An 18,704-nucleotide genomic window follows, 5' to 3' on the forward strand; every position below is an offset into this window, starting at 1 on the left:
GCCAGACCTCATGTGGCTTGAGTGTTAACAGTTCCTGCAAGATGAAGGCATTAATGCTATGAACTGGCCCACCCATTCCCCACACTGAATCCAACTGACCCTTCCTGAAGCCCCACCCTGCCTAGTTACTGTTGCTACGCCTGTCAAGCTTACATGCCTAGCACATCTATTACAATGTGCGCCAGTGTCAGACATTGACAGGGATATAATAAAAGTTATTTTTGGCGAACAGGTGAGATCCAAGAAAGCCAGACGACAAGACAAAAAAAAAAAAAAAAAAAAAAAAAAAAAAAACTGCAGTATGCATTACAGGGGTATATTTACCACATAATAGGCAACGGATAAGGAAATTCATTTAAAATTGAAGTTGGCTCAGCCTAGCAGCCTCATATGCTGCCCATACAACAGCTTAGTGACATTTAAGAAAAAAAATAAAAATAAAAAAAAAAACTTATAATGAAACCGTGATTCCTCTGTTTTTACCCAAAAAGCCAGAGGAATTATTGTTGTGCTATGAAATATAGCGCTACTAACGAGGAAACTCACATGGACAGTGCAGTATATTGATCATGAGTGCTCAGATTGTGATCACATTAGTTTTGCTATGTTGCTGTATAATTTAAAATATTCGTAGCTTGAAACGGTAGTCAGGCTAATAGCAGTCATATTCCATCTATGGCGAGGGCTTAGAGCAGTGTTCATAAATACAGAGCGGGAAAACACAGCTGGGAAACATAACCTGCTTTGCATTGTTTTGTAGGAAACAGTTTAGATCTGTTTAGGGTAAGAGGTGTGAGTTAATGCCATCAGTTTATCACTGAATGTGTCTGGAATATTAAAAACCAACCTACTTAACTCTGCTCCTTTAGCGCCCCTCATAGGAGCTTGATCCACGCTGGCATTTCTCCTCTTGGGTTTTTGGGGAAAAAAAATAAATAAATAAATCCACCTTCCAGTGTTAAGTTTCAGTATACCAGATTGGCACAATCCACATGCTTTGGCCTTTTTCCACTGGGCGTAGTTACAGTTGCCAAGCCACAATTGGTGGGTGGCGGTTTTTTGGTGTGGCTTAGCAAAGGGTCAATTAAAGCACATCTTACTCCATCCACCAATGCCACATTGCCCCAGACTGTCCGGAAGTTGGCAGATGCTTTAGTTCAGGTCTGGGAGGAGGAGATCTCCCAGGAGAACAAGCACCACCTCATCAGAAGCATGCCCAGGCATTGTAGGGAGGTCAGAGGCAGGTGGTGATGTAAAAATAATAGAATAAGAATATTTAACTCAGATCTAGGATTTAAGTTACTTTATTTGGAGAAGTGTAATTTACTGACATTGCTAGAAATCCCCATAACTGCACAAGTAAGCAATTTTACGATATGCAGCTTAAAAAAAAAAAAAAAAAAAAAAAAAAAAGCTACTTGAGGTGCTCTTGGATCAGACAGAAGATTTAGTTTAGCAAACTTGAGAGGGGGGGGGGGGGAAGAGAGAGAAGGGAAGAAAAAAAAAAAAAGAAGAAAAAAAAAAGGCAGTTGCAGAAAGCACTATTGGATCAACACCCAAGAGTGGCAGTTACAAAAGATAAAAAAAATAAATAAAAAAAACATTGTTGGAACCTTGTGCACGTGTTGGCATTGCATCCCTCATCTCACCCACAAATACTTTAAGAATCCAAAAGAGAGAAGAGCAGATTTAATCCAAGGACTTTTATTTTTAATACATTTAGTGGGAACTGAATCCCAATCAAGAACAGACAGAAGTGTATGTAGTCTCAAAACTTTCACCTGAAAGAGAAAAGCAGAGTATGAAACACCATCTGAAAACTCCAAATGGTCCATTTAATAAAAAAAATACATACTTCTCTGATAGTAGTCATAAACATTGATGACTGCTGGCTTGAGATTCTTCACTGCAACAGTCTGTGTCAGCTGAATACTGTAGGTCACTGGGACGCCTTTGGGAACCTGCAGACAGAAGATTTACTCGTTTCCATGAAGTTTTAGTAAAAAAAAAATAAAATAAAAGTCGAGGGATAAAGTTTAAGGGTGCAAGTTACATGTTAACCAGAAAGTCAAGTACTTTAAAGCTTCAGGTTGGTGAAATGGTGCACTTTAGATTATTAATAGTAAATTATGTAATAATAATGCCTTAAGTAACTACAATCTCACCTCTTGTAGATAGACAAGCACACGATCACCTTCAGTATCCACCCTCTGCACCAATGGAGAGAAATTGGGTGGAGATCCAAGCTGCGAGGGGAACGAGGAAAAATAAATACTCAGCAAGTTTCAAAGATCCCAAAAAGTCACCCTCAAAACGAATACAAACCAGTGAGGTGTCTGCAGTGAATCCTGACAACACCTTGATGTCCACCAGAAGCATGTTAGTAGTTGGTTTTGGACCAGTGTATCTGACATGGAAAGACAGGTCATGTTAAGAAACAAGCTCTTGCTCTTACACTGGAGTGGCATAGATGTGCTTTAGAAATGGTTATGATGGAAGCTAGCCCAGTACAAACAGTACATGAAGAACGGCATTGCTAAACAGTGTCCACTTTAAAACATGCAAGTCATCCATCTTATGCAAAAATCACCATTGCAACTGTATAAAGGATACAAAGTAGGTTTTGCAAATGCTAAATCTACTCTAGAAGTGCAGAAAGTAAAGACTTGGCAAAGAATTGGCCAGCCTTAAAGTCATATGTAAAGCTGAAAGACATCCTTACTTGACTGTGAAGGTCAACATCAGATTGACTGGTGACGCCTGGCAGTTTCCGGTCACCTTCGCAACAACACTCAGTGTTTTGGCAACCACAACAGGAGTTGGAATGTTGTAAAAACAGGCAACCTGCGAGTGTAAACAAGAACCTAACGCAAGGAGTGTTCATGGGCACAAAAACACAAGTAGGGAAGGTAAATGCACAGACCTGGACTGACACACAAGTGGATCCCGATGCTACAACACTGTATGTGCCTGGAAAGTTGTTGAGTGGACTCTCCTGATACAGCAAGCGGTTGTTGGGAGTCACAGCAAAGTTGTACACATCTCCTGCTGGCACGGAGGACTGAACGGTAACTGTGCTGGAACCTCCAGAACTGAACACGAGACTAGCATATAAAGCCATAGCCTGAAGAGCCACCACGGTGTCCTACACAAGCAGAAGACCAAACTCATCTCAGCTACATTAGAGAGTGTCAATAGGTTCCAAACAACTTGAACTGATTTAATTGTCAGAGAACCATTAACTTCACAGGGAGTATGGAAACCATTTCTTCTGGCAAAAAGCAATTTAAAATGCTGCATTCAAGGTACACATTTGTATAAGAACAATCATTTGAGTCAAATCAGGTCCAGCTCCAGGATGAGCAACACAGTGCATTAGCATAGTTCAGACTCTAATGGACTTTAAAAGCACAACAAATGCTTAATGTTTGTTCGCTGAAGTCACCTGAGTGGAGGTGAAACCACCATAGGGATTCTGCTGGGCCACAAGCCAGTTGACAATGCGGTTAGCATAGCCCAGAGTAGCAGTGGTCACAGGCTGTACAGTGAGAACTGCTAACAGCACATACGCACTGATCTCCACTGCCAGAGTATCCCCAGATGTAGTCTGAGACCAGTGGAGAGTAGTACCTAAAGAGAACAGGAGAAGGGAGTTTATATTAATAGTTTCTAAAAATGCATATCTTTGCTGTTGGCAAAGCTCAACACAGCAGCCTGACGAACACTTATTGCTCCATCTCAATTTAACAAAGCAAATAGATGGTTAATATTCACCTTCAGAAATGGCAGTGTTTCTCAAGGAATTTAAAAGCTGTGCTCGAGTGCTGGTCTCTCCAGCCAGACTGAAGGTGTAGGCCAGCAGAGCAGTGACATAGGTGTTCCCCAGATTCCCAACAAGAGGCCTCAAAAACGACAGAGCCTTAGTAATGACAGGATCCTGGAAGAAAAATGAAGAAACTTCAAGCACGGAACTATTGAAAAACTAAATTTGACCAAGGTTAAACGCAAAGGCTCAAAACCAAACTGACAATACTAGCCAACACAAGTCAATCCATTTCACCTACAGATGATAAGTTAAACCCGTACCGTGACAGGGACTCCAATTTCAAGCAGTGCTGCAACGATGTAGCCAGTCATGGTCACGTTATCACCAACTCCACCCTAAGACACAACAGCATCAGAACTTATTACTTGCGGCTTGGTTATAAAATCGGTGGAAGTGTTACGTACTCTCATGTCATTGTGGTAGAGAGTCCCCTGTTGCACAAAACAGCCATTTGAACCCTGCTTGCTTATCAACCAGTCTTTTGCACTCTGAAGAACGTTGGGATCTATGTAGGTGAAGCTCCTCGCTAGACCAAAAGTCCTCATGACAAAGGCCGTCAACCTGGAGACAGCGCAAGTTCAGTTATACGACACCTTAAATCATCAAGACTTGAACTGCAGGACACGCACCATGTATTGGATTCATCATAACCAAAAGTGCTGAATGAACCATCACTGTGCCTGTAGTTCAGCTGTCCTTGATATCCTATTTCAAAGCAAACAAACGTGAAGTGCTTAACTAGATAGCACTGGAGACTGTTTAAATACGGTTTGGATCATACCACTCTGAAGATAAGTCATGGCAGTGTCTTGGATGGCTGGGGTGAGCTGTGCTGTTACTTTCAGATACCGTAGGATGTAAATATTGGGACCAAGAATGATCATGTTCTGTTCTCCACAGCCATAAGGCATCTGTAGCAAATTAGCCAGATTCTTTAGCGCACGACCCATTATGTCCCCTGAGAAGAGAAACAAAAGGCCAAAAATCCAAAATCAGAAACCACTCGAGTCAGCTAATGAAGAAAGATTACACTAATAGTCTATGAAATGAACAATAAATTTACAGAAGTTAGAAGTGCAACCAATACACAAACTGTCACAATGGTTAAGGTCCATGTAATTAATTGCAATTTCCTCCCTTCCAACCAAATAGAATTGATTACTGCCAAAGCAACTGGCAATTCAAATATACAGCTGTGCTTCCCTACAGGGGTTTGTGGTCTCCTTCTAGAAAGTCCCTTTACCAATGACTGATACAGAGCATCTGGCTGATCCCTGGATGACATTCTTTGGAAAGGTAATCCTCACATCTTCCGAAAGCATGCTTCCTGTGAACCAAACAACCAATCAGCAGACAGCACTAGGATCTTAAATTTAGGAGTACATTTAAGTCAAACTAACCCTTTGGACAGAGTAACCAACTCCGGGTGAAAGTTCTTTTGACTCCTTCAGCCTAATTTAAAAAAGTGAAAAAATATATCTATAAAATACAAAATGCATCAGTAAAGAGCACCAAGAGCCCTTTGGAAACTGCAAAAAGTTTACCAGAACCAGCAGACTACGAGTGACTATGTCAATGCGTCCTCTTGATGGTACGGTCACAACCCGATTACCACACAGTTCCTGGGATGGGTTGGCCTGGGCACTGATTGTCACATTTACGGTTCCTACACAACAGAAATAAATTGAGCATGACCCTCATACAGTGGTCACCAAACTTGTTCCTGGAGGGCCGGTGTCCTGCCGATTTTAGCTACAACCCCAATCAAAACACACCTGAACAAGCTAATCAAGCTCATACTTGGTATACTTGAAACATCCAGGCAGGTGTGTTGAGGCAAGATGGAGCTAAATCCTGCAGGGACACCAGCCCTCCGGGGCAGAGATTGGTGACCCCTGCCCTCATACTTGCTCCCTTTTTCAATTTATTTTATAAAGTCAAACAAACCAATAACAGAAGCAGTTAAAGCCCATTTGAAGGTCTTTCTCCCATTGGCAACGAGAGTGGATGAAGACTGATCAAGAGAGTTTAGAGTGAAGTTGGAGGATGGCGTTGGAGTCACTTGAACCTGACAATGAGCAACAGCATTAGTGGACATAGAATAGAGATATGCATGTGTGAATCCATTAAGTGAACCCAGACCTTGATGCATTGGGACAGATAATTGAAGACTGTGGCCTTCAGCTCAAAAACCTCCCCACGGATTATGGAGTAAGGCAGGGTAAGCTCTAGAAAGAAGGGCTGGAAGGCAGTCAACAGAGCTGGTGGAGCCAGACCAAAACCATTGGAGGACAGACAGAAGGCCTCAGCGTCCCATGTAGTGATTGTATCAGGAACTGTGAGGGAAACTGATGTGGACCCAGAGTCTCTGAAGACAAGGACCACAAACAAAAAGTAAGGGAAAGGGGGGGGGGGGGGTTAAAGAATTAAATAAATTGGTTTCACCAACCCCACTGGAGTGAGTTGCCAGATCCATGTCTCTGGAAAAAACGTTCTGATGGTCACATCAACAGGTGAACCAGAAGGGGAGCCAGCGATTTCAGATACTGCTGCAGGTGCAGCAAGAACCTTATCCATAGCAAACATTACAGGACCTTATGAGGGGAAGAGAGGAAGGATTTAAAGAATTCTTTTTTTGGTTACAGCTGGCAATGGTGGTTAATGTGATTAAAACCCTTACCACGGAAGTTGCGATAGAAATTCAGCCTCCTGTATGTGAGGCACTGAGGTTCTCGAACCGGCAGATTTGTTGCCATCTTGATCCCCACACCCTGTTCAAAATTTAAACCAATGTAAAACCAACAAAGCAGGAACCACTTTAAAAATAGGATTCTACCTTGAAGGTGTTATAAGCCTGATCTGTTGGAACAGCTCGACGGGGTCGAACTTGCAGGCAGTCCTGTTGATCTTCAACACCAGGTGGATAATCATATAGTGATTGTACTGGGAGTAAACCAAACACCTTAAGGGGAGGAAAACAAACAAAAGACTTGTAAAACCCTGTTAAACAAGTGAGCAAAACTCAGAATTCAAAAACTGCAATACATTCGTAAAGTCCAAATCAAATGCAGCAGTTTAGCTTTTCTTCCAGGCACATTTAAACCAATTAGAAGGTCTGCAGTTTACAAACAAATTACCGCCTCTGCAGTAAGACGTCCTCCTGACTGCAGGATCAGGACGCTCTGATCTATAGCACTGAGGCCACACAGAGATCCTGCTTGAGCAGAGACGGTCAAAACATTTCCCTCTCCAGGAACAGCAGAAGCAGGAGAGAACTGCAGAGAAACCTGCAACAAACTAGCTCAATGAACGACAAGTCACATTCCCCACGTGAAGTAAAGACAACTACAAATGAAAAAGATCTACGAATACCTGATTTGAGAAGCACTTCTCGGTGTCAAAAGATGCACTACCAGCCACTACAGTCTGGCTGGGCAGAACACAGAAGGCCAGAATCTGCACCATCGGAGCCATATTGGCAAGAATGGAGAGATCAAATGACACTGTGCCACTGGTGATGGTATCAAAAGCCAGAGCTTGAACAGTTTTAAACCCATGCAGAATGATCACTCCTCTGGACATGACCTGACAACAGACAGCTGGATTAGTACCAAACAAAGTCAAACACATAAAAATAAGGCCAATTTACCATATAGATGATGTCAGCACTGTAGTCGCCAGTCTCTCCAACAAATGAATACTTGACCGTCACTGCATAAGTACTGCCACATTTCAGCGGCTGCTCAAGCGTCACTATAGACAGATCACTAAAGCTTGGGTTGTCAAGAGCAGCAGTTTGGAAAAGCTGAACCAGCCTTGTATCTGTAGTGAAGTATGGCGAGTTGTAACTAAAATAGGACTGTGGAGTTGCACTTGCCTGGGGGAAAAAGTAATAATGCAAGTTTTAAAGATAGAAGAGTGAGCTTGCACAAAATAAGCAACAAGTCATACCACAAGATTCAGATCAGCTTTAGGAAAAGCAGTCGTGTCAAGGGAGAACATGGCAAGTCCATTCTTGTTTGTGGTCAAATTGAACAGCAGTTTGTTGGGCCATGTGCTGCTGTCCAGGACGTAAACTGCCTTGCTATTGATTGGGTTCCCATTGAAGTCAGAAACTGAGATCTGTTTGGGGAAAAACAAACATTAAGAAACTCAACAAGCAGACTCATGCAGCAAGTGATGAAAGACTTGCCTTGCCATTCAAAGTTGACCCATAATCATAGAACTTTGGGAGGTCCACAAATGTGACCTTGCCAACTTCAAATGTAATCGACACCGTATTGGATTTTGAAATGACAAAACCTGGAAGGGAAGACAAATATGAAGGCACCAAATAAAAACAGCATGTTGAAATCAGGAAGTAGTTTACCTGTTCCCTCCTCAGTGACGTTGACATTAACAACGAAGGAATTCTGCAGGCTATTCTCCAAACTGGTGCCAAAAAACGATGATGTAGTAAGTGTTAAAGAGGCACAGCCAGTGTTGTTTGTCTAGTAGAAGAAAAATATATTAATGTTGAGAGACCAAGGGTCCATTCTTAGGATCTAGACTGCTCATTTAGCTGGATTTGGTCGACAATTTGAAATATCCACAATAGTGGTTCCTCTAAATGCATCCCAGAGTTGTAATGGAAACAGGTCTGGAAGTTTAAACCTGCTCCGCAGACCTTTCATAAACCATTAGAAACAAGGGTGATACTTGAATGTAAAAAGCACTGATCCATTTACAACAGCAACCTAAAATCATTTTAGGATAGCAATGTGAACTAATAAAAGGGTGCTTTATTTTAAATAAACTTAACCATGAAAGCATAAAACCCACATGGATAATTAAATTAATATAATAACATTATGCTAATGTGCAGTCAAACAGTTACAATGCTGATCATGGTTAAGGACTTAAAAGATTTAGTACTGGCATGTCCAAACTCAGTCCTGGAGGGTTGGTGTCCTGCAAAGTTTAGTTCCAACCCCAATCAGACACTGCTGGGCTAGCTTAAGCCCTTACTAGAGACTCTAGAAACATCCTTGCAGGTGTTGAGGAAAGTTGGAGCTAAAAATCAGCAGGACACCGGCCTCCCACGACAGAGTTTGGACACCCCTGAATTAGTCCTTCACAACAATCATGAACCCATGCATCTCAGATCAGTTTATCAATCTAATTTAATCTGATTTGCAAACCTGTTTGAACCCAATTTTCCAGTGATCAAAAAGACCAGGGATCTGCCAAAACTTAGTAGTGAGGTTTGAAGAAATGGGACCCCAGTATTTAAATATTACCCGAGGCCAAAATTTAGGACTCTAACCAAGTAAGAATCCACTTAGATTTCCTAACGGTGTACAATAATCTTACCTTGGTAGATTTACTCAGACACACACTGGTCACTTTAGGATCCTGAATATAGATAAATGGCTGACGGCACACTTCCACAACCACTTGACCAGGTACAGGCTGTCCATATGTGTATCTGAGAAACATTAGAGAAAAATAAGACCATAACCATTCATTAATACACTTGAGCTCAAGTGTTTGTATAGTCCACATGTTAGTAGATTAGTGCACATCATAAAGGTGAAGTGTATAGGGCACCCAAACAGGTCAAGCCTGAAATAAATATCCCTAGCAAACTGACTTCAACCCTGTTCTAAATGTTAATAGTTCAGAAATATACTATGAACAAGAGGCATCATAGAGGGGGGGGGGGGGGGGGGGGGGAGACAATATCCTGGTGGGCAAGTTTAAGGCTTGACAGCATTCACTCAACTTGCTGTAATGCTAGAGGTGTACATTTTCAAATGAAGTGCGCTGGTTTTCAAAAATAAATAGCACTCACTTTGCACAAGCCTCAACTTTCAGCCCCACATCTGCAACACTATACGTCTGTGGCGCGTTCACAGTCACATCAAACTTGGGCAAAACTAAACCAGAAAGAGCTGTAAGACCTCAGATCTGCTGTTGTACAGTTGCACAATAACACTAACAGCCATACCGTATTGTTTTACATCAAAACTCTGGGAGATGATTCGGTCACCAATGTAAGCCTTCAGAGTGTACGTCCCAGTCTGAGCTTCTGGGTTCAAGACATGAGAAAGCTCCAAAATCCAGTTTATTGAGGAAACATTGGCCCACTGACGGATCCGGATGCCATGAAGGTCCTAGTTTAAAAAGTTAAACTTAAAAATCACAAGCACAAACAAAACATCCAGAGTCTTCAATACCATCAAGGTCTTACCTCCAGCACAACCAGACTGTACTGCAAGACAGAGGATCATCATTAGCCATAAAGCACACGATTGAAAAGCTTTAAATACTAATCGAATAAAAACAGCCTTACCATTTGCTCTTGAGGCACAAATTGATCACTCATGGTCACCACTCTAATATTCACTGCAAAACATTACATCGGTTACAATGGGCACATTAACATGATCATGGGTCAGATTCACAGGACCAGACACTCAACTATCATTTACTAAAACGATAACATTTAGTTTAGATTTAAAAGTGGCTTTGTGGTCAAAGTTGCTGGTTTGAGCACCAGCCATTTTTGTTTGGAGTTTGCATGTTCTCCTATTGTTCACGTGGGTTAGCTGTCAATATTGTGAAGGAAGCCCCGCCTTCTAGTACAAGAGCCAATCAGCGATTGCTATAGAATGACAATTTTCCAGGGTAGGGGCTGAGACCAGACAAGAGTTACTGCAAATTTTGTGATACAAACATTTAGAAATAACTAAAATGGACAGTAGTTTAATTTTATTGGTCATTCATAATAGGAAATTTAATAGTAATCTTGGAAAGCAGTTAGAGAAATTGAGGTTTCCTCATTTAAACGCTTCTCAGGGCAGTGTGCTCTGATTCTATTTCAAAGAAGGCCGAAGAGTGAAAGGAGCTGCCTCAAGGACTGTGTACAAGTGCATGTGAACATGCGAGTGTTTGCCAGGACTGGGTCACAGCTGGAAGGGAATGCTTTGCGTAAAACAAGCTAGAGCAGGGGTCACCAAACTCATTCCTGGAGGGCCAGTGTCCAGCAGATTTTAGTTCCCAACCTAGTCAAACACATCAGAACAAGACAATCAAGGTCTTCCTAGGTATACTTGAAACACCCAGGCTGGTGTGTTGAGGCAAGATGGAGCCAAACCCCGCAGGGCACCAAACCTCCAGGAACAAGATTGGAGACCCCTGCACTAGAGTAACTTAGTTCATTCCACTGCGGCTTCATCCCAGATTTCAGTGGTTGCCAAAGGATAGGAAGTTTAAATTAAGGAATGACTTGAATTTGGGTGAACAGTCACTATAAGACAATTCTTATGAATCCAGCCCCAGAACTAAAGTCTTAAACATTCTGCACGAACACTCAAGTAAAGCCTGGTCACAGGTCACCTTTCTGTCCTGGATTGTAGAGCGGTTTGTCTGTCTGGATGAAGGTCAGAGGCAGGTAAGACCTGAACATCACTTTACTCTCTTCAGTCATTTTGAAGGACGGTCCTTGAACGACAACCCTCACCGTCTGCACTGAATCTCCATTAACTATAGGAGCCTGCAAAGAAATATCATAGTGGATTTCTCATCCAGAAGTCAACACTTACCCTGAAATAAACTTGGGAATGTTCTGTTCAACACAAAGACATGCTGAAGAACATTGGGGGGGGGAAGCAGCCCTTGATGCAGGTTAAAGATTCAGACCTGGAAGGTAAAACACTGGTGAAGCTTCCTCCGGGACGTCTGACGCACAAGTTGTGTTTCTGTTTTTTGGTCATCGACCAGAGAAATGGTTATTGTGAGACTGCCCGTGTGTTTCAGAAGACTAACACACAGTTTGGCATCAGAGCCGGACTCGATCAGTGAAGGAAACGCCACCATGAAGAGCCTGCAGGAAAACAGATTTGGTCAGTTCCACACATGTGGCCATGCAGGAGACACTAGACTGCAGGTAATCTACCGTCAAATACAAGCTTCTGCCAGTTAATGCAGACTAAACCATGAAGAAACACCAAGCTGCTTAATCTTGGAGGACTTCGTGATCAGGTAATAATTTGGCAAGCTGAATTTAATGGGTGGTGAAATACAAGTTAAAAGAAAGTGCAACTTCACATACTTGAGCAGAAATCACAAAATGTTTTTTTTTTTTCTGATTAGCTCAGCCCAAAGTGACATTTGATTATTTTCATCGACAATTAAATCAACAATTTTCCAGTTTATTTCAGAGGAATGGTTTACATTCTGCTCTACAAGATGGCTACCTGACGACACTTTACAGCCCAGGTGTCAGACTCGGCTCCAGAAGGGCTGCAGCTCTGCAGTTCAGCTTTAACCCCAATTAAACACCAGACCATACTGATGGGGTCCTTCAGGCTTGTTTGATACCTACAGGCAAGCATGTTGAAGGGCTGGAACTAAACGGTGCAGGGCTGCAGCCCTCCAGGAATGGAGTTTGACACCCCTGCTCAGTCAAGCTAACCTTCAGTAGCGCAATTGGACAAATTTAAGGGATTGCAAGCAGTCATACTCAAGCTATGGTCACATTAAAGTTTGATAATGCGAAATTCTGTCATGCAGCGCTGCGAAAAGGGGCGAAATTAAACAAGATTAGGCATTTAAAAAAAAAAAGCTAGTGATTGCTCCATGTTTTACATTTCTGTCCAGAGATGTCGTGTTTTGACCCTCGAGTGCTCTCACGCAGTCAAGTGATGCGATTTCGCAGGTCAGAGTTCACCAAGCTTGAACTTTGCACCGCAGCAACCTGCGAAACTTGACGCATGACCCTGCGTTTCCGGTCTAACGCATGCGTATGAAGTCTATAGGAGGAAAAGCCCAGTGTGACCGCAGCTTCAGACTTTTCAATGGAAGATCATGGTTATGCGAAATTTGTGGCACTTAAACGCAGGAGCATGGTTGCATCATGTAAATTTGGTTTCAGAAGTCTATGGAAGAAAATCAATGCCAAAAGTACTGAATAAGCTAAAACAACATGAGTGGTAGGGGGAAGATTTAACAACTGCTCGCCTTTTAAAGACTTGGATTGCCAGGGTTTGTAATTTTAGGTCCTGAAATTTAACCACTGTTTATTTAAGCTTTGAATATTTCAAACACGTTTTAAACCTAAATTCTTTAAGTATTTATTTATTTATTTAACATGAAATTCACTTCCATAAATTTAGCGGATTAAATTCAGCTGTTAAAATTTGACAGATAATATTAAATGCTACCTTTGGGCTGTTATTAGCTTTCCCCCCCACTTATTTACTGGCTTATACATCTTAAATTGGTCCAGCTGCTAGTGAAAATGCAGCTGGAGATTGTCAATCTTCATCCTATTGCTTCTCCTGCAGTTCCCGGATGTAATGTAGAATTTTAAGAGCTGAATTTAAACCACTGAATTTTGGGAAGCGAATTTAACAAACAAGTCAGAGTTACCTTTTTAACATTACGCATTTTTCCACCAGTATGGAATATTTGAAAGTTGTCTTTTTAATATTATACATGACATTTGGAAATGAAAGGGAATTGAATCATCAAGTATGAAAACAGGTTTGAAATATTCACAGCGGTGTTCAATGTCAGGACCTAAATTTGCAATCCCTGGCAATTGAGCTCATTAAAATGCAAGCAGTGCTAAAGCGATGCTTTTTTTTGTGTGCTATTCGACAAGCTTTGTTTCAAAACTTTTGGCATTGATTTGGTTCCATAGTCTTCAATACATGGCAACAGAATTAGTCTTAAAAAAAAAAAAATAAAAAAAAAGAAACTATTCTCTTATATTGTTGGGACGACTCATAGCTACTAAATGGATGACCACATAATGTAAAGTAATGAGGCTGATAGAAATCGGTTCATTTTGATGGGGAGAAAATTTAAAACATTATTAAAAGTATTAAACTTATCAATTACTAGAGCCAGAATAAAAGGAAATGGCATCTGGAAGTTATCTAGTGGTGTTGTTCTTGGCAATATCTCTCAATCCTTCCCCACCACTTACAAACAATGATAGTAGTCAAATTTGAAGATGTGCCAAATTACTGAAGAATAAACAAAGACTCAAACATCGTTCTTATCTATACCTAAAAGTGGGAGTAAACTCAGAGGGTTTAAAGTTAATAACACTGTACTCACGGCCCTGAGATCAGTTCATCAGGCGGATTTAATGATGCAGTGTCTTCCAGCCAAACAGGCTCTATACCCGCACCATCAGCAAAGCAGAAGAGAAAGCCTACAGCGAACCATCTCCAAACACTGATCTCCATCACAGCCATGAAGAGCAATCATCTACACTGTCGCCTTCAGAAACCCTGCTCAGTGTCTGCTACAATCCACAGACCAAACACACGCTGTGCTGGTGGAGACGGACACTGCACACTTATATGAGTTCACTAATGAGACACACCTGATCCAGCTCATCAGCAGAGAGAGACTCTTTCTAGATTTGCAGGTACGTCAAAAACCTTTAACGAAACAGTTTTGAATAACAATACTAATATCAAATTATCTTAAAAATGAAACACAGTGTTTTTGTGTGCTGGGACATGTTGAAAATATTAACCTAAAGACTGCACTATACCTTTATTAGACTGTGTCCACCTCCTGAATCATAGGGGCTGTTCACTGCTGCTCAGTATGAAGCTAAATGTCCTTGGGATGGATATAAATCTGAACGCTCAGACCATCTCAGGATGTGGTTTGCAGATGTTGTTGAAACCACATATTGTTAATTTTACTCCTCTTAAAATAAATAAACACGAGAGCACACATGTCTATATGGAGCCCACAGGTGACCGTTTCAGATCTTTTTTGTTTGGTTTTCTTTTCATTTTTCCTTTAGCTTAATCTCTTATTTATCAGGGGTTGCCACAGTGGAATGAACCGCCAACTATTCCAGCATATGTTTTACACAGCAGATACCTTTCCGGCAGCAACACAATACACACTCATTCACACACACACACACACACACACACACACACACACTCATACAAAGCTTACCCAATTCCCCTATAGCGCATGTGTTTGGACTTGTGGGGGAAACTGGAGCTCCCAGAGGAAACCCACGCCAACATGGGGAGAACATGCAAACTCCACACAAAAACACCAACTGACCCAGCTGGGACTCAAACCAGCAACCTTCTTGCTGTGAGGCCACAGTGCTACCCACTGCGCCACCTTTACATTTTTCACTTAGGCTGCGTCCGAAACCGCATACTTCTATACTATATAGTACGCTAAAATCAGTATGCGAGCCGAGTAGCATGTCCGAATTCATACAATTCGAAAATCAGTATGCGAGAAGTACCCGGATGACTTACTACTTCCGGCGAGAATCTGGAGTGCGCATCGCATGCATGCTGTCCTGCGAGCAAATTCATGAACGGGAGTAAAGCGACGCAAATTACGCAGATACGTCACGTGACAATGTCAAAATGGCGAATGTAGTACGTCTGAATTCCATTCATACTTTTCACATTCATACTGTATAGAATGTACTTTTCTTACGGTCGAGTAGTACGCTTAAATACAAATGCAGTACCTACTGAGTAGTAGGCGGTTTTGGACGCAGCCTTAATTGATTTTTTGGCTGTGAAATGATGAATGTCAGATGCCTGCATTAAGAATAGAGACAGCACCTGTAGCCTATCCCTGTGGAAACAGAGGAATATAAGTTGGGAGTTTTCCAGCAAAGTCTTGCATGCTATTATGAACAGCAGGTGTTGAGGATGGCACATGAAATACTGGGAGACAGCGCACACCCCTTAAATAAACACTCAGTGCATGCCCCTTGGTCGACGTCTATGGACTATAATGCTGCGGTCACACTGGAGTTTGTGTGTGTGAAATTCTGTCTTGCAGTGCTGCAAAAAGGGCAGGATTAAACAGGATTATTAGACTTTTAAATAAAGCTAGCGATTGCTCCATGTTTAAATACCTGTCTAGAGAGGTCATGTTTTGATCCTCGATTCATCTCACACAGTCAAGTGATGCGATTTCGCAGGTCAGAGTTCACCAAGCTTAAACGTTGCACCGCAGCGACCTGCGAAACTTAATGACCCTGCGTTTCCGGTCTGACGCATTCGCGTGTGTATGAATGGAAGTCTATGGGGAGAAAAGTCCAGTGTGAGCGCAGCTTAAGATGTTCCACAAATCGTTATGAATTTACTTTTGTGCCTGAAGTAAATAGGCTACGTAATTAATGTAGTTAATCGATGATTATTATGCGAGTTTTTGTGTTGATCAAGTCAAGTCAACTTTATTGTCAATCAAACCATGCAACAGTACATTACACAGCAGACTGAAATTGCGTTTCTCCCATACTCCAATGTGCAATTTAAAACAAGATATGACACACACTAAACATAAACTAAACATTTAACTAATATATACAATAGATATTTAATAAATAGACAACAATAAACAATAATAAGCTGATGATTATTGTGTTAAGTGTGTCATTCTTGTTATATGTGATGCATCACCATGTTGGAATGAATTGCCTCAAGGGGATTAATAAAGTTTTAAACAAAAAAACTGAATAATAGAAACACAACACAGGCGCATTGGGAAAATGTGCACAGGGATGCATGAGGGGGCACTTGTACTTTTAGGGGGCACACTTTAACATACATCACAAACTACTGAAACAATTATACAAAGTCAGTGTTTTTGATGCATCACTCTTCATAAACTAAAGGTGCAGTAGGTGATTGTCTTCAGAAACATTTGTTGTTGTGCTGTTTGAAAGTCTCTTCACAGTCCAATAGTAATGATGACAGTAAATGATCTAAATGTGTTTATAGGTATTTTTATATTCTGGGTAAAGCATAAAACTAAAAAATGTTCATCCAATTAAATAGAGTCGGACCGTCATCTCCCTTAATTACGATAAGCTGGTCAGACTGTCTGTCAGCAAATGTAGATTCCGACTTCTGGGCATCTGTTCACGCAGAGCAGGGATCGAACTGGCAATCTTCCGAATGGGAGTCGGGTGCTCTACCAAGGAGGCTAAAGACCATAACCTCTAGCGTCTGTCGCTAGAGCGTCTTTAGAGGTCAGAGGAGTAGGGTTTACCTGCACAGTACTAACTAGCTGGCCTCCGTTACATGCACCATGGGAAAGACAAATAATGTCGTCCTGCCTTTATTAACCGAACCACTTTTTGGTCACCCTTTACAAACGGTGCCTAGCAGGACTAAACGATACCAAAAGGCAGAGCAAGATGCGCAGCTGAACGCTATTGGTTCACAGAGATACTTGCAGAAGCAGGAGAATAAACACAAAGGACCCGCCATTTTTAATAACACAGCCGAGACATTACACCATATAAATATATACACATAATAACCAGCCATGGTCAACTCGAGCTCAAACAAACCTTGTTGTCGTCTTGATGTACAGCCACAAAGCCAAGAAGAACGAAATCTCCTGTGTCCTGCTGTTGTTTTGCGAGGCCGAGCTGTTTGACGTTCTCCAGAGAGCTGCAGTTGCTCGCTGCGCGTCTATATTTGAAATAACGCACTTCTTGAGCTGATGATAATACAAGTGTGCGTGATTATTGAAGTGCTCTGATATTCGATCCTTTCAGAAATGGACAAACGTGAGAGTGAAGCACAAAAAGCTAAGCAGCAACTATTATCATCATCTTCTGGACTATTATGAACTCAGAATGGCTGCATGTGCTGCTGAAGATTACACACACACAGATGAGAGCTCTGCTCTGACTGTGCGCTATATTGTGTGTTGTTTTTGAATCCAAATAAGCACTAAATGTCTGCTGTGTGTAGTTTTACTGTAAGTGGTGTCATATCAGAGACTGTGTTCATATGTGTTACAGTAGGCTTTGTAATGTCATTGATCTGCAGTTATAATTAAATTATGTTTACAGCAAGGTTATTAAGTTAACAAAAACGAACGAAAACTAAAATGTAAAATAATTGTCGTTAACTGAAATAAAAACAAAAAACGAGAGTTTTTTCAACAACTAGAACTGAATCTGTAGTGTGTACATACAAAACTAACTGAAACTACCTAGAATTATAGCAAAACCCTCCTTCGTTTTCGTATTTGAGAATGTATTTAATATATAATCTTACTGTAAGCCTTTTACAAGTAAATATAATCCGCGCTGCAGGTGTTTGTGTAACCCCTGCCGGCTCTACGCCACCCAACCCGCTCCGAGCTGGTTTCGAACCGGCGACCTTCCACATGGGAGTCGAGCGCTCTACCAAGGAGGCTAAAGACCATGGCCTTTAGCGTTTGTCGCTAGAGCACCTTTAGAGGTCAGAGGAGTGAGGTTTTACCTGCACAGCACCCACTAGCTGGCCTCCGTTACATTTGTGTTTGACCCTTTCGCACCTGAGAGTCTCCTGCTGCCATTGGCCAGATCGAGCCGGTGTTACTGTTTAACTGGTGACCGTGTAAACAGGTGTCTCTTTCCAGATGTAAGCTATTCACGTTTGCAGATTCGTCACTTTTTCACAGCAACAAAACATGCAAATACCAAATAAAGACTCTTATTACTTGGTGTCAGTGTCATAGTGAGCATTATTGACTCTAATATCGGTGTAGCAGAACAGTATATCACCAAAACTAATCTAAATATATTGAGATTTGAACTCGTGTAGTCGAAACGCTCAGCACACGCATCAATCAACTCACATAACTGAGCTACTCAGAACTACACATGAAATGGTCTGTTTTAATATCTTGATCAGTCACAGTATGCTGTGCTTGTGGACCCGTGTTGACATGTTTCCATCGATGTTAACATGTTTACATGTTGTTTAGTTACATGTACTCGCGTTAATGTGCTTCTACAAACTCTCCCGCTGATAGAAGAGTTGACTAAACGATGCTTCATCAGTTGCTCAAACCATGTTTGTTCATAGTTGTAGAC

General features: G+C 41.5%; 1 protein-coding gene and 1 long non-coding RNA gene across 3 annotated transcripts in view; one reads left to right on the top strand and one right to left on the bottom strand.

The window, feature by feature from the left end:
• Nucleotides 1-18,704, top strand: part of LOC147845367 (uncharacterized) — a 55,467-nt gene that overhangs the window by 3,546 nt on the left and 33,217 nt on the right. The gene's annotated exons all lie outside the window — the stretch shown is intronic.
• Nucleotides 1,685-14,155, bottom strand: a2m3b (alpha-2-macroglobulin 3, member b). 2 transcript variants are annotated; one of them, NM_001100153.4, is made up of 34 exons: nt 13,937-14,155; nt 11,510-11,693; nt 11,207-11,363; nt 10,161-10,213; nt 10,059-10,079; nt 9,816-9,981; nt 9,660-9,744; nt 9,179-9,293; nt 8,196-8,316; nt 8,019-8,128; nt 7,778-7,948; nt 7,476-7,703; nt 7,199-7,411; nt 6,964-7,113; nt 6,663-6,788; nt 6,507-6,597; nt 6,276-6,420; nt 5,969-6,194; nt 5,774-5,894; nt 5,371-5,492; nt 5,227-5,278; nt 5,070-5,153; nt 4,608-4,784; nt 4,456-4,531; nt 4,231-4,387; nt 4,087-4,161; nt 3,775-3,937; nt 3,446-3,630; nt 2,924-3,145; nt 2,723-2,844; nt 2,326-2,407; nt 2,166-2,246; nt 1,856-1,961; nt 1,685-1,781 (listed from the first exon to the last, which is right to left on the bottom strand). In NM_001100153.4, the coding sequence occupies exons 1-34, from the start codon at nt 14,074-14,076 to the stop codon at nt 1,741-1,743; spliced, it is 4,368 nt and encodes a 1,455-aa protein (NP_001093623.3). In that variant the 5' UTR covers nt 14,077-14,155; the 3' UTR covers nt 1,685-1,740. The 2 variants fall into 2 exon arrangements, with proteins under 2 accessions (NP_001093623.3, XP_087098007.1); XM_087241881.1 differs by lacking the exon at nt 10,059-10,079 and having other exon boundaries at nt 1,689-1,781; nt 10,138-10,213.

The sequence above is a fragment of the Danio rerio genome, chromosome 3, assembly GCF_052040795.2.
Source record: "Danio rerio strain M-AB ecotype USA chromosome 3, GRCz13ab, whole genome shotgun sequence".
Classification (NCBI taxonomy): Eukaryota; Metazoa; Chordata; class Actinopteri; order Cypriniformes; family Danionidae; genus Danio; species Danio rerio.

Excerpts from the sequence above, each read along its gene's own strand:
- a2m3b (NM_001100153.4), bottom strand. The coding sequence starts at position 14,076 with ATGGCTGTGATGGAGATCAGTGTTTGGAGATGGTTCGCTGTAGGCTTT. Across the intron at positions 9,982-10,058 it reads ACAGTCTGGTTGTGCTGGAG|GACCTTCATGGCATCCGGAT; the intron begins GTAAGACCTTGA and ends TTTTTAAACTAG. Across the intron at positions 3,146-3,445 it reads GTGGTTTCACCTCCACTCAG|GACACCGTGGTGGCTCTTCA; the intron begins GTGACTTCAGCG and ends CTGCTTGTGTAG.